An 18,065-nucleotide genomic window follows, 5' to 3' on the forward strand; every position below is an offset into this window, starting at 1 on the left:
AAACTCACCTTCATCCACATTATCTGCAATGTCAAATCTCTCCACTCCACCATGTACTTACCTACTCCATCACTTACCAAGAGTACCGCTCCTGTCCCTCATCCCACTACCACTCCTGACACCCTATCCACTATGCTCCCAAAATCCAGCTCACCTATTCCATTCATTTTCATTACACTCAATGCAAACACATCCATCTTTCTTCTCACATACTACAAATCTGATAAAACAATGAAAAGATGAATGATGTGTGGCTCCGATTCACAGGGGCTTTTTAAAAACAGTCCCTTGAGCAATGACTGAATGCCACTATGCAGTAAATACCTCTATCCACAAACTAGAGCAGAAATGCATTCATATATGTACCAATGGGCACCCTTTTAGCGGGGTGGCTAAGTAGCACACAGCTACATTAAAGAAATAAAATAGATAAATAAATAAATAAAATAAATAAAAAATAAATAAATAAATCATCCAACTACCCTTCCCATCTCAGCACCTCAGGGATGATGGGTCACTCTGTCCATGACACTACTTGAGGTCAAAAGCAGTGTAATAAGGCACAGCTCTACAGCTGCATCTCCTGACAGCCACAGCTGGTTTACCTCCACTGCTCCATCATGCTGCAATCCCAGTCTTCATCCACTCAATTTTGTGCCAGATGAAGAAATCTCCTTCCCCCTTTTATTTTATCTATTAATCTTTATTTTTTTATCTTTTTATTTTTTATTCTTTTATTTATCATTATTACTTTTTTCACCCTGTACAGGAGATAACTAACCTTTGGATCACCTCCTCCCTTTAACTATTCACAACCTCCCAATAATCACTCCTATCTTAAGCAAATTCTCTTTTCTGCTCCAAAGACACATATCTAAATTCCAACAAAATATCAATAAATCAATTGATTCAAAAAGTTAAAATCTAATATGTGAAACAATAATAAATTTAATCAATGATCAATATAATGTATGTTACTTACTTGAACTTGATGAATTATTTGTATGGTTTCCTTATCTCTTTTAAATTCATTTACATAATTTGATACATCTAATATTGCTTTGTGCGCCTTATCTAAGTTGCGGAACTCTGGGTGATTCTGTAAAAAGAAATGAAAAGAAAAATTAGATAAATAAAAATCCAATCTTATATTACAACTATTTACAATTTTCTCCGCTGCACTTGTAGCAGGATAAAATGAAGCAGCCTTGATATGGATGTGCTGTGTCTTGCTACATTGCTTCTGACCCAGGGCAGTGGGCGAGATGTAGGGATGACCCGTCATCCAGGAGGAGGATGATGGGTCATTCCTGCATCTCGCCTACTGCCCTGGGTCGGAAGCAATGTAGCATGACACAGCAAATCCACTTTATTTAATCAGCTACCCACCCTCTCCGTCCCCTCATGCAGAAAAAGAGAAGACGGGGAGAAATCCCTTCAGGCTGTGTCAAAATATCATTCACAAATACTCACTCAGCCCCATCCCCCACACTCCCTTCCATGCATCACAGCTTCATCCACTCACAACAACCATGAACACCACATGTAAATCTACCATCCTTCAAAGCCTGACCATCTCTTTCAATGAAATGACAGATCCTCACCATTTTTCCATCCTAAATCTGCATTTCTCTTTCTCCACCTATACTGCTCCTCTCAGTTAATTATCTAGAAAATTCTACATACAAAAAAACTATAAAGGCATTCAAAATACAAAAAAGTAAAAAAAAAAAATTAATATTAAAAGTTTGAAAATATCATACTGAATTCTAATGTCTGAAGCACTAGAGTAATAATCCATCCAAACATTTTTCCCTTACCTGTGAATGTCGTTTTAATTCGCCAAGGAGAAGGTGATATCTGAGAATTCTTTGAACAGGAACCATAAAGTAATCCTTGAATTTGTGTTTCCCCTCACCCATGTGTAACTCGCATTCCTGGAAGCCAAGGAAAATATATGACTGAAACCCATAAACCTTCACTAAAAATAATAGGTGCGTAAATACATTTGTGGCCCAAAAAGACTTGGAAGTGGGAACATTAAGATCAATCAAACTCTTTTTAGTCCAGGGTCTATCCTTTGGCTGAGTGAAAGTCCTTGTCACTTTAAAGAATAAAAAGAAAAGAAATAAAAAAGAAAGAAGAAGACACAGGAGAAGTAGAAGATGATGAAGAAGCAGAAACAGAGAAACACCCTAGTTGCAGACATTAACCCCTTCCATACGGTGCCGCACACGTAGGCGTCATGGACTTAGATCTCGGTGGCAGCAGCCAATGCCAGCCGTACGACGTGTCGTAATAATACTCGCATCATAAAATATAGTCACCGCTTATATCGATCGTTCTCTCTTCACCCGTGAATTTTGATAACCATAGAAAATGCGATTACAAAAGAATTAGAAAGAATGTCATTATGGAGGGGCGACTACAATAAATATAATCAAGACGCCGATATGGCAGCCTCGCGAATACACTCGCTCCCCATGACGCCTACGTGTGTGGCACCGTATGGAAGGGGTTAACTGTCCCAGATACAAACACCACATAGAAGACAATAAGCAGTTTCCCGCACAGAGTGATCGATGTCTGGAACGGGCTGAACAGTGAAACAGTAAATGCCAGAACTATGCACGAGTTTAATACTAAACTGGACATGGAGAGATACAAAAACGGGTCACAACGAGCATAGCTCCCGTCCCGTAAAATACAACTAGTTAAATACACCATTCTGCACTGCCTTACTCATGCTATCCAGACAACACTTATCTTTCTTCTGAGTGATTTAATGGGCTGAACTGGTTGAAACTGGTTACCTGATCATCACATGTTTTACATAAGGGACCTGGGTCAATGGAGTGGTTGATTCACTGAAAGTACCTTGTAGGTATTTACCTAGTTGTATTATATTGGAAGGTGACATATATAATGTGACACAGTGTTGACCAGAGTTGGCTGTATATACTGTTTCATCTGACAAAAGCATATTCAAAGGTTTATAAATTTTGTAGAAAAATATAAAATTTAGTGTATCTCTTACCCAAATGGGATTCCCACCACATTAAAACTACCTGCAACTCCTAATTTCAATTATGGAGGAAAACAAGAACTGAGAAAAAGCGTGTACTGTGGGGAGAGGCACTTATTTGATATGAAAGAAAGGTATTAAGAATTACAGGAGACATAATTCCTATATAATATATATATATATATAATAAGAAATAAGCAAATAAAAAAAATCTATAAAACATAAATGTATGCAACAGATAAAAAATAAAAATTAACATATAATGCTAGAGCCCTCACCTTAATTTTATCTCTAATTCTCTCATCTTTAGCCATAAGGTCATCTATAAGACTGCGGGTGTCATCCACACTAGCAACGTACTCTCCGTATATCAGCAGCTTCTCCTGGGATGTGAGGAATACCTGGGAGACCTGGTAAGTGGAATCGGGTAACAAAGCTTCACGAAGACCCTGAAAAAGATGCTGGTGGATCTCACAGAGTTCCTGTAAGGAAAATGAACATTTAATGAGGCAGGGAAAAGCTGGAATTAATCAGTTCACTGCAGGACCTCTATCTTGCAAGAAATCCACCAGTATGTCACAAAAAATAAAACCTCAGCTGGACAGGAAACAGCAAGTAAATTCTACAATTCAATTTTCTTAACAAAAGAACACACTTCTTTCTTCCTATCAAACAAGAACTACATACATACATATACCAAGGGCTTTTTCCACCTTACAAGGGAGGTAGCCACAAAGAAAAGGCATAAATCCACTCCCACCCATTTTATCCCAATGCACTCCACTCCCATTCACCACCCCTCCCTTCCTCCCTCTCATCTTGGCTCCTCTTGGATGATAGGTCATCCCTGCATCTCGCCCAGTGCCCTGGGTCAGAAGCAATGTACAAAGACAGCACATCCACAGCAAGGCTGCTTCATTTAATCAACAACATCCCCCCTCTGTCCCCTTCTGCAGAAAAAGAGAAGATGGGGAGGTGCCTTGGATGCTCTCATTATTTTAATAACTCTTTTCACTCCATCTTTTTTTATTTCTCCCCCATTTTCCTCATCCATCACTCTCATTTTCCATCAAACATGAACTGAAGAAGTAAAATCCTCTACATTATATATAACAGTTTTAGCCTCACTCTTTTTTCTTCCAAACTTCTAATCCTTTAATCCACTGAAAGTCCAATGTCCTCTTTAAATAATTTGTACTGCCTGTAACGTAACCAATTTAATTCAACTTAGGGGAATATCCCTGGTAGCTAATAATTAAGTCACCATTAATCCTTCAAAGCAAAATGTCCTCTACAGAGATGTTGTTCTAATGCTGAAGAATCTAAGCTTTGTGGGATGCCTCTTGGATCCTAATGGCTTATCATCTTTTATACATTATCTCTTAACTTACTCTTATTGTCCTATCACTCACTTTTTTACTTTTCACAACTCTTTGGGACTGCAAACCAACATCACATTCAAATAAAATGTAGCTGGTACTTAAGGTTGCAAAAATTTCATCCTGGTAACACTTTGGCAAGGACTTTATGACAAAATTTTGACAGTAAAGCATAAATGTTAACAGGCTGTCTTTAGCAATGTGAAAGACTTAACTGCTGTAATGCAGACTCTCAAGGAAGAAACCATGATCACTGGATCTGAGGACTCTGCCCCAGAACATCCTCAGAACCTTGAACAAAGAGGCACAGCATCACAGGAGTCCAGAGGAAAATGAATTTCAGCTGCAGTTTTGATGCCAACAAGCCAGAAAATCAACACACCTATTTATATAACATCCACTCAAGTTTTTTTTTCCTTCCACAGCAGTGTTAAGAATAAAGAAAGGAATGAATGCTGGCTGTAAGTATGCACCCAGTCTCTTTTACCAGGAGCCTGATGGCTCTAGAGTTGTCTAGAGCTCTATTACATATGTATTCACCAGACCAATATCCATGGCCAGATTCAGGGCAGGGCCAATAAGGCCACAGCCCAGGGCTCTGCATTTAGGAACCCCATGCCGACTCCATTACAATAGTATAAGCAATTTTTTGGTGTATCGTGATAAAGTAAACGAGTAATCAGCTGACTGTGACTGAACGCCAAGTGGCACTATGACTGTAAACAAACTCTGAGGTGGCTGACAGCACGTTTCGTGAAAACTGGGATAATATTTTAATAGGGGTGTCCCTGACAGGGCCCCACAACATATAAATCTGGCCTTGCCAATGTCCTAATACTCGCCACAGACCCACACTCTAATCTTGAACAACAGACGGGATCCGATTATAGTAATGGGCATAACTCTCATTACCAGTTGTGTCTGGTTCAAGCAAAAGACCCACACTTAGAATAGACTTAGTAACCATGCAGTGAGTGCTGAAATTATCAGTTGTTTTAAGAAAAGGTTACACAAGTTTATGGATGGGGATGACAGGTGGTGGTGATGGATATGGAGCTGCTTAGTGTAGGTCTTTGGTCTCTTGCAGTCTCCTTCATTCTTATGTTCTTGTGTTCTTACTTAGGTTTCACTCCCAGTAACAAAACATCAACACCTCCACTTACCCTTACACTTGAAAGCATGTAGAAAAACAAAAGGGCTGAAAGAAAAACAAAAATTACCTTTATTTTGAAGAAAATTTTGTTAATAATTTCTTCTGGTATTATGTCCTTGAGGGGCTTGTAAAATTTTGTAATGAGGCCACTGAGTACATCTGAATATGCTTTCTCTGTGGCCATTACCTCACATAAGCAGTGTTCTCGTTGGGTAGTTGGCTGAATTGGTATAGTCTGCAATTTCAAGTAGAATCAGTCAATTATAATAGAGCTTCAGCAGACATAAAAGACCATGCCAAAGTTTATTCATAAGCATATATATTCTTTCCAGCACTTTTTAACTATTACCAACATAAAAAAATAAACAAATCTCATATGGAAGCCATACCATCACAAACATGAAAGCCAGAAAAAGCATTCTTCAAGAATAAGCAAAATGTATTTGTGCATGTGTACATGTGTGTGTGTGTATATATATATATATATATACATACACACACACAATGTATATATATAGGTGTATGTATGTATATATGTATATATATGTATATATAAATACATATAATATATATATATGTATATATATATATAGTATATATATGTATATATATATATAGTATATATATATATATATATACATATATACACACACATATATGAGGACTATAAAATATATATATATATTGAATTTTATTTTTTCCTATGGGAAGTAATGACATTAGAGGCTAAGGTGTGTATAGTGGGGGCTGCAAACCTTCATGCACATGCATGGTCTTCAGCAGGCTAGCTGGATGCATCAGTAGCTGTCAGGCAGCCAGCACACAAGGCAGTGTACTACTTACTTGTCACGTTTTCATTTTGCCCATGATGATTGAACACATGAAGCAACAATCTCTGGTCAAGTTTTGACAAAAGTTTGGAGATACCCAAGTAAGGATAATACGCAAAATTCAACAGGTTTTTGGTGATAATGTCTTGGGTGTGACCCAAATAAACGAATAGTGCAACAGATTAAAAAATGATTACACGTCAGTGGTCATTGACCAGTGTGCCACAGAGCCATCACTAAGCCACAACGCTGTTGTTATTGCTTACTTTGATAATAAAAGATTATCATTTGATGGTGTATGTATTTACCTAGTTTTACCTAGTAGTATTTTACGGGACAGGAGCTATGCTCGTTGTGACCCGTTTTCGTATCTCTCCACGTCCAGTTTAGTTTTGAACTCATGTATAGTTCTGGCATTTACTGTTTCACTGTTCAGCACATTCCAGACATCGATCACTTTGTGCGGGAAACTGTTCTTTTTCAGGTCTCTTCAGTAACTGTCTTTCTTTAATTTCTTTGCGTGTCCTCTTGTCTCTCTTTTGTCCCATTTTAATAGGTCATCTCTATCAAGAACTTCCATCCCTTTCATAATTCTGAAAATGGTCAACAAGCCGCCTCTTTCCCTTCTCTGCTCTAATGTTGACAGCTGTAATTTTTCCAATCTTTGTTCATATGTCAAATTTGATAGTGTGGGTGCCATCTTTGTTGTACTTACCTAGCTGTATTACATGGGAAGGGAGCTATGCTCATGGTGACCCATCTTTGTATCGTTCAGCATGAAGTTTTTTCTTAAAATTTTGAATAGTATTTGCACACACTGTTTCTTTATCTAAATTATTCCAGATATCCAACACTCTCTGTGGGAAGCTTTTTTTCAGATCTCTTCTATAGTTATCCTTTTTGAGTTTTTTTTCATGACCTCTTGTTTTTCCATTGTCATTTTTTAGTAAATCGTTCCTATCAAGGATTTCCATTCTTTTCATGATTCTATAGATAGTCAGTAGATCACCTCTGTCTCTTCTCTGCTCCAGTGTTGGTAGTTCCAATTTGGATAATCTTTGTTCATATGTTAATTTGGAAAGAGCATGCATGTGTATATTTACCTAATTGTACTACTGTAAAGAGAAAAGGAGCATTGCTCGTTGGGTCCCATCTCCTATTCTCCAACTTATCATGCCTAGTCTCAAATTCGTGTAATTCCAAATTAGTCTACATCCTTGATTTCCAATTATCATATTATGATTTGAATTCATCTATTGTTCCAGCTGGGCATATATATATCACCTTCTTAGCTATCCCAAGAGTATCTATGCATCTATATGGAAAATTGCATTCCTTCACATCCTTTCTTTACTTTCTTTTCACCAATTTTATATTGTCCTGATATCCTTTTTTTTTTTTTTTTTTTTTTTTCAAATTCCATTATGCTACATGTATCACCTAGTTATATGGGAAGGGAGCTATGCTTGTAGTGACCTATTTTTGTATCTCTAAGGCATGTATGTGTATGTGTGTATTTACCTGTGTAAGGGGGAAAAAAGCCTTTGGTATATGTATGTATTTACATAATTGTAGTATACAGGAAAGGAGCAACTTGTTGGGTCCCATCTCCTACTTTCTAATATATCTTATCTAGCCACAAGTTCAGTTCCAACTAAACTTGTATCCTTAATTTCCAATTATCATAGCTAGATTTGAATTAATGTATTGTTCCAATTTGGGCTATACTATCTATGCTATTCCAAGTATTTATGTATCTGTATTTCTTCACATCCTTTAGCCATGTGGTTTTTCTTAATTTGTTCCCATGAACTCTTAAAGCACTCCCATTCTTAACCAATAGATATCTTCTGTTAATGCAATCTATCCCCTTTAGTGACATGAATATTGTAATCAAGTCACCTCCTTCTCTTCAATCTTTCAAAGTTGGTAGACCCAGTGCTTTTAGTCTTTCCTCATGTTATTTATTTGCCAGAATGGGGACCAGTTTGGTTGCTGCCCTTTGTATTCTCTCGATCTTGTTTATATTCTTCACTCTGTGCGGGGACCATGCCACTGTCTTGGACAGCTCAGGGTTTTGATTAGTTTTTTCATCTGTAAAGTGAAAAGCCGCTTTAATCTTCTGCAGTAGTCCAAATGTTTCTCTCACAATCCTGCTGATATGTCTGTCAAGTGAGAGGATGTTTTTTGATCAACACTCCCATATTTTTCTCATCTTTTGCAAATTCTTGTATAGTAATTCTAGATTTTGTTATATTGCTTCTTCTTTTTTCTCCATTTTTCCCAAGCCAAATCCCTGGCCTTTTTTGCAATCTCAAATCTGTTGTTAAACTAGTCCTGTTTCTACTTCTTCCTCCTACTAATTTTTGGCACATTTGTTCACTCCCAGGTTGTAAACATCAAGAAAGATTTCCCAGTTCCTCTTTCTTCCCGCAGTATCTCACCAAGTGGATGATCACTGGTTTAAAATATCTTTGTTTCTTCCATCTTTTTTTTTTTTTTTTTTTTTCATTTTCATTTTTTTTTTCATTTTTTTTTTTTTTTTTATTCTGACTAACCACAGCACACCAAAGTTTCTGAATAGCTCAATAACCTGATTGCACTTACAATTATATAAAATCAATGCTGGAAAGCAGTAGCAGCAGCATCAAAGCTTTGAACATGGTGGTATAATAGTTAAATACCTCCTTAAAATTTAGTCCATGGGGTATGAACTTGTGACTAACCTCAGCATATCCATCTATGTCGAGGTCAATAGTCTAAAGCAAAGATTTAAATAAAAATATAAGTTTGTATATGCATATGTCTGTATATACATATATAATAACAACAATAATCATTTCCTTGAGCTTCAGCAAGTGGAAAACTGCTGCACCACTGTCTGTCAACAATCAATGGGCCTTCCCACAAACCACAGTTCTCTCCGTTTTTATTGTACTAGACTATTTCCATTATCTTGTGACCCGCAAGGTGTGGTCTGCTGTGTTGTCACATACTGAATCAAAACATTCAGCATATACTGGAGTATGTTAATATGGAATATTCTAAATGCATATTAATTTTTTTCATTAAATGGTAGGTGATATGAGTAATTGTTATATATGTAAAAAAAAAAGAAGATACTTGTTAAATGATGTGGCATCTCAGGTCAGGCGACGTTGCCCTGGCTCCTAATCTAGGAATTTCCGTGGGGTTGGGGGGTGTAATAATTACATAGAGAAGCTGAGTGAGGGTCTTCGAGCCACTTGCAGTCTCTTTAATTATACAAGTCATACATGCAAATATAAAGAATCTCCCCCGTTTTCTTTGGAGATGATTTAGACATGCCAATGCTGCTGGTTTTGCCAGCCACATCCTATGGGTCACCAGATAATGGAAGTATAGTGTTTCATTATCACTAGCTTATAGCCGTAGGAGGGGAGCAGTCACCCATTGTCAATTCTTACATAAAAATGCAGTGGAACTAAAGTTCTTGTTAATAAAGAGAGATCTACAGCCTGGTCTGGAGACTGCGTCAACCTCTTGAGAATGCACCTCTAGATGGCAGTGAGGACACCGACAGTTTTTGAAAATTATTTAAAGGGATATTTCTTTTTTTGACATCATCTTGAAGAATTAACACCCACAAGTAGATGTCACTGGTTCCTGTGTGAATCTAATACCCCAGGCCTCTCTTGTAGGAGACCCATGGCACCCAAGTGACCTGATTGGCCTACAATTTACTCGAGGAAAAGATGCTCCAATGTTGTCTGGGTAGGGTATGAGCTGGGCAATGTAAGATTTGATCTCCATCTTCTGTGTGATAATTGCGTCTGAAGTAATCTGAGTCTGTAGCCGAGCCTATTCTGTGTTGGTGTTGAAATTACATACCTTTGAGAGGTGATGTCAACATCAATGAAGAGGCAGTGGCCAGCAGGGAGACTCAATGATCCAACTCTAAGATTCCCTTCTAGATGCAAACCATCACAACTGCCTCCATCTTAACAAGGAGGTGTGGCCCCAATAGGCAGATGTCTATGGAGCAAACCTACATTGGTACCTATGTGCGCATGTATTTACCTAGTTGTATTATATCGGAAGGGGAGCTATGCTCGTAGTGACCCATCTTTGTATCCTGCAACATCTAGTTTGTTCTTAAATTCTTGTATGGTGTTTGCACACACTATGCGTGCATGTGAATATAATATAGGTGAATAAAAAGTTGCATTATACGGGAAGGGAGCTATGCTCGTTGTGACCCGTCTTTGTATCTCACAACATCTAGTTTGTTCTTAAATTCTTGTATGATGTTTGCACACACACTATGCATGCACGTGAATAATTAATATGGGTGAATAAAAAGTTGTATTATACGGGAAGGGAGTTATGCTCATAGTGCAAGTGTGTGTGTGTGCTGGATGCCAGATGCGAGAGACCCGTCTCCTTGCCAGACATCTTTAAAGCACATCAACACCTTCAACTCCATCTAGAGGCAGAACTTCAGAGGTAAATCTGTTTTTGGACTTGATCCAAGAACTTTCTATTATACGCACCTATTCCACCATTTCACAAAATTGTGGTTGACAACAGGCAACTGCTCCCTTTCTTCCTACTACTGTAAGCCAGTGACACAAAAACAGTCTCACATAATTACAATGCAGATAATTTGAGGTTTCTTCCCATAGAGATTAATGGGAAGGCCCAATGATCACTACCAGCTCCTTTGGGGCTACAGGCTAGTTATGTATGTATGTATGTATGTTTACATATATATATATATATATATATATATATATATATATATATATATATATACATACTTCATTGAAAGTGATGGCTAAGTGTGCATTTATTATTTTCATGAACCTCCTTTCAAAGGAACATAAATCCATAGTAAGACATGAAAAGTACATTTAAGAAAATAATATATGCACAATTAGCCATCGCTTTCAATGAAGAATGTATACAAGAAAATCTCCTACCCATATATATATATATATATATATATATAAATATATATATATATATATATTTACATACATATATATATTTACATATTTATATTATATGGTCATACATACATGCATAATTCAAACATCCTCTTCCTTTATTTACAACATACTTGCATTTATTCAACATATACGAATATCTATGACTGATCTTAAAGTTGTCCAGAATATTTCTCTGTGATCATCAAAGTATATGATCTAAATGAAGGCTGATGTCATGTATTTCAGATTTGTACTGCAATATAATTCAGAAATTACCTTTTTGTTTAACGTCAATTCTTCGAGGTCAAGTTCTGCATAAACATTGTCATAATCACTGTATGCTTGGAGATACTGCCAAGGTAAAATACTCTGTGAATAATGCATCTCCAAATCCAATAAATTCATAATTTCAAAATTTCCTAATGTGGAATGTTAAGTTGGTTATTTGCATCCAGTTAAATTATATTGTGGACAGTCTTCATCTTGGGGAGATTTGGTGAAAACTTTATGAACAAGGGTGCATTTTGTGTTCTCTTCTGCTGTACAGGCAAGGCCTGCCTTCAGCCAATGTCTCAATACATAGACAGATAGGTTTCACATGCATGTAGTATGATGATGTAAGAGTGAACTGGTTTGTGTGTGTTGTATGAATAAGACATCAGGTAAGCCTGATTATATGAACATAAGCAGTGATTATGATGAAGCCCTTTTACCGGCACCTTTTGTGTCTTTCTCAGGAATATAAACAAGATTCGCTCATGCACGAAGCAAGTGTACGAGAAATACTTGTGAACCAGCTTTGACTATTGTACGGAATATATCAGTCATAAACCATACACTATATGAAATTACTCACTAACGCTATTGTCCAACATAGTAAGCTTCCATTGTGACATGTTTTTAATTTGATTATATTCACTTGTATAACTTTTAGTACTAGTAATACTAAAGTAAAGTATGCTTATAAAATGTTGTTTTATGAAGCATCTCCACAATGCTAGTTACTCTTGGGCATTCAAGGATCATTATAATACGAGGCTGTGTTCAGCATTACAAGAATATGTTAATACTTTTGGTGATTTGATCTTATTACTTTTTTGTATAGTACTAATGCTAAAAATAGCATATTTACATATATAGAGAGGGAGTGTATATTAATTTTTTTTTATTAAGAACTGACCAAATATACACCTCCAATCCTACCAAGTTAATGAAACTATCAAGTGATCTAAAAAACCATCACTGTATTTAAGAATTACATGACAAGAAAGAAATCTTCCAAGTAACTTCTGAATTGTGATATTTTTGACACATTACTCTTCCAATAATCACATCTGTGTTTACTGTTGTTCCCACGATATCACTACCAACTCTACAGCCCCAGTAAATAGAATAAAATATATCTGAGAATATTTACCTTTAACAGGAAGTGTATAACTTGTAAACAATGCATGTGATATAAAAGTGTGACATGAGGGCTGTCTTACTATGTAACTGGAGTACAATATATACGAGTTTGAATTTGATAATAATAGGTGACTCAAGTGTTAGGCAAATCAGCTGATCAAGATTGTGGTCTCTCCAATGTAAGCAATGCTCAAAATTCTGTTGTAATTATTCCACAGGCTCTCAGCACTGTGATCATCATGTGATGCCAAATGGTGGCACAGTAACAACCAAATCTGTATTTACATTGAACACTGCCACCAAGAGCAACAGCCTATCCCTTTACTATGGGAACATGTTTTTAAAATTTCATTATGAACACCATAAGATAATCAAATTTGGCTCAGGGGGATTGTTATCGCAATGAAAGGGTTAACATTATCTTAATTGACTCGTTTTTTCCGTTGACATCCCAGATGGATTTCTTTCTGACAAATGCCAGATTATCATGTTCACCCTAAGGGGTTGGGATGCTCACAACATTGCTCTCATTTGCAACTCTATTGGCTTGGCAAGACTCACAGAGATACTCCTTCACTAATGATTATTATTTGCAGTAGGTTCTTCAATAACACAATTCAGTATTAATTTTTACTCCATAGTTATGTATATTCATTTCTTATGTTTCTTTTCTGTTCAATTATTGAAAATGCTCCTCCTTTGTAATCCTTTTGTAAATATTGTATAGGCATAAGGAGTGATGATTCTAATATTTTCTTTACAAATGATAATAAATAATCATTTCTTTAACCTTAACCAAGTATATGAGATATATCTGGCTACTGTAATGTCATATTCTAATGAAAAGTATATCAGAAGGAATATAGCAATAATGTGAAAGTTGAACAAAGAGAGCTGAAGACATGAACCATCTTGCTCAAGACGTTCACATCATATCAACTTGCCCTCTCCTTCTTCCAGTCAATCTACCCTTTTCCCCAAACTTGGCCCTGCACAAAGGGCTGTCTCACCTGTTCTAAATCTTGGTGTGGAACAAGCATTTCATAAATGTTGTCGTCGCAACACACATTCCAGTCTATGATCTCCCCAAGCTCTGAATACAGTGAGGAGTTGCTGCAACACAAGCACAGGGGGCATTCGTTAGATGCCATGCAATACACACAAACATACCAACCCAAGCACAAGTTATTTAGAGCGTAATAATCCATGCTTCTTGTAGGGGATGGGTGTCCCCTCAGCCTGGGCAGCTGCAAACCAAGCAACTACTCAAGCACTCCTCTATTTGATAATGCCTTCAAAACACAATTATTATTGTACCAACGAAAACAGAATGAAGCATTGCAACTCTCTAGCCAAAGCCTAAGGTGCCAAAAATCACAAATGAGCATCTCAGTGCAGCAAAGATGACACCTGTGCTATAACTAGACATTATGCCATCCTTGTACATTTCTTCAATCACATAAGACATACCAGTAATAATGAACCCATACAGAAAACAAGCCTATTATATGTATACGCGAGTCAAACATATGGACCTTTTCTCAAAGCACAAATGAGACAAATGCTAAAAAGTTGTCATCATACAAATCTAAACACCAAAGACCAGACATATGTAGGCCACAGGCACGTGCACTTATAATACAGAAGAAACAAGTACCTCCTTATCAATCTTAATTGCGACGTAGCATAAATCCTCATAAATGTTTTCGTCAGGATCTTTTCTTCTGCAAGATTTTCTCTGAAGGAGTCGGAGTCCACAATCATCTGATGAGCCTGGGGAGTCTACATTGTGGCTTCAAGTGGAAAGGAAAGAAAAGTATGCAGCTATTGCAGCATAGGAGTTTGAAAACTCTGCAGTATGCAGAGTACAGTTTGTAAGTTTTGTAAGGGAATAAGAACAGTTTATAACTATAAAGATTGTTACAATTTTGATAAACACTGAGGAGATAAGGTAGAAGGTTGTTTCCACACTGTGGACATGAAATATGTAATAGAAAATATATATCATAAACGTGGGAAGAAGGAAGAAGGAATAAGAACTGTTTATAACTATAAAGATTGTTACAATTTTGATAAACACTGAGGAGATATGGTAGAAGGTTGTTTCCACACTGTGGACATGAAATACGTAATATAAAATATATATTATAAACGTGGGAAGTAGGAAGATGTTCATTGTTGGTATCTAGAAGTAAATCTAAAAGTACTGGATACTTAAAGAAAATAATCAAAAGCACCAGCATTAAAAATATTATAAAAATGGAAAGGAGGATATTCACTGTTAGAATCTAGAAGTAAATCTAAAAGTACTGGATACTTAAAGAAAATAGTTAAGATCACGAGCGATAAAAATATCCTAAAGCAAATACTTAGCAATTTATTTTAATCATGAATTACCCAGACTTAAAGAATAACTATCTATACACCTAATAGATTCTTTCCCCTTATATGGGAGGGTAGCCACTCAAGGCACACACCCATTCCCACCCATTCCACTTCTATCCGTCACCCGTTCCTCCCTCTCATCTTGGCTCCTCTTGGATGAAGAGTCATCCTTGTCTCCTACCTATTGCCCGCGTCGGAAGCAATGCAGCAAGACATAGTACATCTACAACAAAGCCGCTTCACTTGCATTGAGTCCCTTCCTTCTAATCTCCTCAAGTGAAAAATTGAGAAGTTGAGGAGAAATCTCTTCGGGCTGCGCCAAAATATTTTCCATACACAACCATTCTCCACTCACCCCTATTCCCTGCCTTCTTCTTCATTCAAAGCCCCTTTCACCCCATCCATCTACCTCATCCTTGATCACCCCCTTAATTTCACTTCATCCACCTCTGCCTTACACAACTCTATTGCTAATCTTTCTTCACTCATTCTTTCCATGTGACCAAACTATCCGAATAATCTTACATCAACCCTACCTGCCAGCTCCCTATCCACACCTGCTCTCCTCCTCATCTCCCAATTTCTCACTCCATCCAACCTTGTAACCCCTAACATACTTCTCAGACACTTCATTTCAAACACATTTAAACTACTCCTTTATGCCTCTCTTAAATTCCAATTCTTTGCCCTATACAATATCGTAGGCATCACCCCTTCATATAATCTTCTCTTTGCATCCACTCCCAGATGCCTATTTCTCATGACACTTTTCAATCCCCAAAGATGTTTACTTGTTTCTATCAGTCTACAATTTACCTCCACCCCCACTCCTGCATTTCCTGCCACATGTGACGACTAATACTCCTACCCCATTTTACACCTTCTCTTTTCTTTGTCTCCTTTATCTTACATTTTATTTCTCTTCTCTTTTCCTTGTACCTTTCATGTACTTCCTGAGTAATACTTTGCAATCAATCCCTAAACGCTTGCTTCTTCTCTTCTACTACCTTCTTCACTTCATTATCCCACCACTCACTACCCTACCCTCTATTCTCTCCCATCCTCCTGATTCTACAAACCTTATTTGCACACCTTGTCACTTCCTTCTTGAAACAAACCCATTCTTCTTCCATTCCCATCTCTTCTTTATCCTTCACCACCTCCCACCCTTCTCTCATCTTCTCATGGTATTCCTTCTCCTTTTCATTCTCATTTAAATTGTTTATTTTAAGCACCTCTCTACCTTCTGCCCTTTTCCTCTTTCTCCACCTATCCTCCACTATCGACTTCCCTTCACCAAAAACTTATCTGACATTCCCCAACTCTCTCCCCTAAGAACATGAACATCCACCTATCCTCCACTCACGACTTCCCTTCACCAAAAACTTATCTGACATTCCCCCATTCTCTCCCCTAAGAACATGGACATCCAGAACTCTTCCTATCCTTCCTTTGAATACAACTACATTGTCCATCAATGCCTTAACCACCTTTCCATCTACCACCCTTTCCCAGGTGTACTTATGCTTGACTTTCTTCTTAAATACTGTATTGGCTATCATCAACTCTCTAAACACATCATCATCAACTCTCTACTTTAATCTTTATCTGGCACTCCAAACTTCCCTAAACTCCAATATATTAGTTCATCTCCGACACCAACACTACTACAATGACATTCCTCTCTAAGCACTCATTTAAACCTATCCAAAAAGTTTCCCTTTCCTCTACACACTTTTCACTACCAGGCCCATATGGGTTTCCAAAAACCCATATCTCCCATTTCAGTTTCACCTTCATCCACATTACCTATGAAGATACTTCCTCCCATTCCACCATGCACTTTCCTACTTCATCATTTACCAGCAGAACTACCCTCCCTCACCCCTCCTCACTCCCGACACTCTCTCCACCACACTCCCAAACTTAAAACCACCTCTCCCTTTCAACTTAGTTTTATTTGATACTAACACATCCATCTTCCTTCTCACAAACATACTACCTATCTCTTCCCTTTTACTATCATCTGTACCACAACCACACACATTTAATTACCCAAATCTTGGGGTTCTGGTTGGATATTTCCTAGACCCTATTATGCCTTGACTTCTCGTAGGATAATTGTACAGAGAGCAGGATGCCTAGTCACCATGTACAACTCTCATGGGAAACACGATGGCAGGATTCTTTCCTCCCCCTACCACAGAGGACACAGGGAAAAAGAAAAACTACACTCAAAGAAGTGGTACAGGACAGTTTCAAGGGAAGAATATAACAGAAGGACAGTCATAGTACAAAAGTAGCATTATTCCTCTAAGAATAGAAATTTTCCTCAAACATAGACAAAATGACCTGTGGCTCTAATCCATAGGGGAGCCCCAAAAATAGTCCCTAATGCATTGGCTGAATGCTACTATGCAATTGATACTGCACAACAGCATGAAGTCAATACCCATGTACAGGGTATCCAAAAAGCAGTGTCACACAGTACCAGAGACATAGAAAAGTCAAAGTACAATAAGTAAAATGTCAGTGTTTAATTATGTCACAAATATGTATTAGTAAAAATTCTAAACAATATCATGGTAAAATCTAAAGTAAAGAGTGTCCATGTATCATCACACCCTTACAATTCCTAAGAGAATATATAAAGAATGTCCTCACAGCTTGATTCACAGTTGCAATCCATTAATGTTGTCTGTTAAATCATTCTTGCTGATCCCTCTACCTTTAACAGATGTGGTTTTTCATTTATTTTCTAAGCAATGATCATTAATAGTACAACTAAAGAGTAAATCAGTAGTTTCCTATTACTGGTATTTGGGAGGACTTCATATGAAATTTATACAATTATAATATTATGCAAGTTTTCTCTTCAATCAAAGATTTAGAATAAAAAAATTATACAATTATAAT

At 37.2% G+C, this 18,065-nt stretch overlaps 1 protein-coding gene across 2 annotated transcripts in view; it reads right to left on the bottom strand.

Moving 5' to 3' along the window:
* Window positions 1–18,065, bottom strand: part of LOC143039535 (protein vav-like) — a 74,803-nt gene that overhangs the window by 46,148 nt on the left and 10,590 nt on the right. For both annotated transcript variants that reach the window (XM_076209698.1, XM_076209697.1), the window contains exons 4-10: window positions 13,775–13,877; window positions 11,634–11,708; window positions 9,072–9,146; window positions 5,625–5,792; window positions 3,304–3,507; window positions 1,821–1,937; window positions 983–1,099 (exon numbers count right to left, since the gene is read on the bottom strand). In XM_076209698.1, coding sequence (XP_076065813.1) covers window positions 983–1,099; window positions 1,821–1,937; window positions 3,304–3,507; window positions 5,625–5,792; window positions 9,072–9,146; window positions 11,634–11,708; window positions 13,775–13,877 — 859 coding nt within the window. The remainder of the gene's footprint in view (window positions 1–982; window positions 1,100–1,820; window positions 1,938–3,303; window positions 3,508–5,624; window positions 5,793–9,071; window positions 9,147–11,633; window positions 11,709–13,774; window positions 13,878–18,065) is intronic.

Source organism: Oratosquilla oratoria, chromosome 26 (genome assembly GCF_046742065.1).
Source record: "Oratosquilla oratoria isolate Oo_2021 chromosome 26, ASM4674206v1, whole genome shotgun sequence".
NCBI lineage: Eukaryota > Metazoa > Arthropoda > Malacostraca > Stomatopoda > Squillidae > Oratosquilla > Oratosquilla oratoria.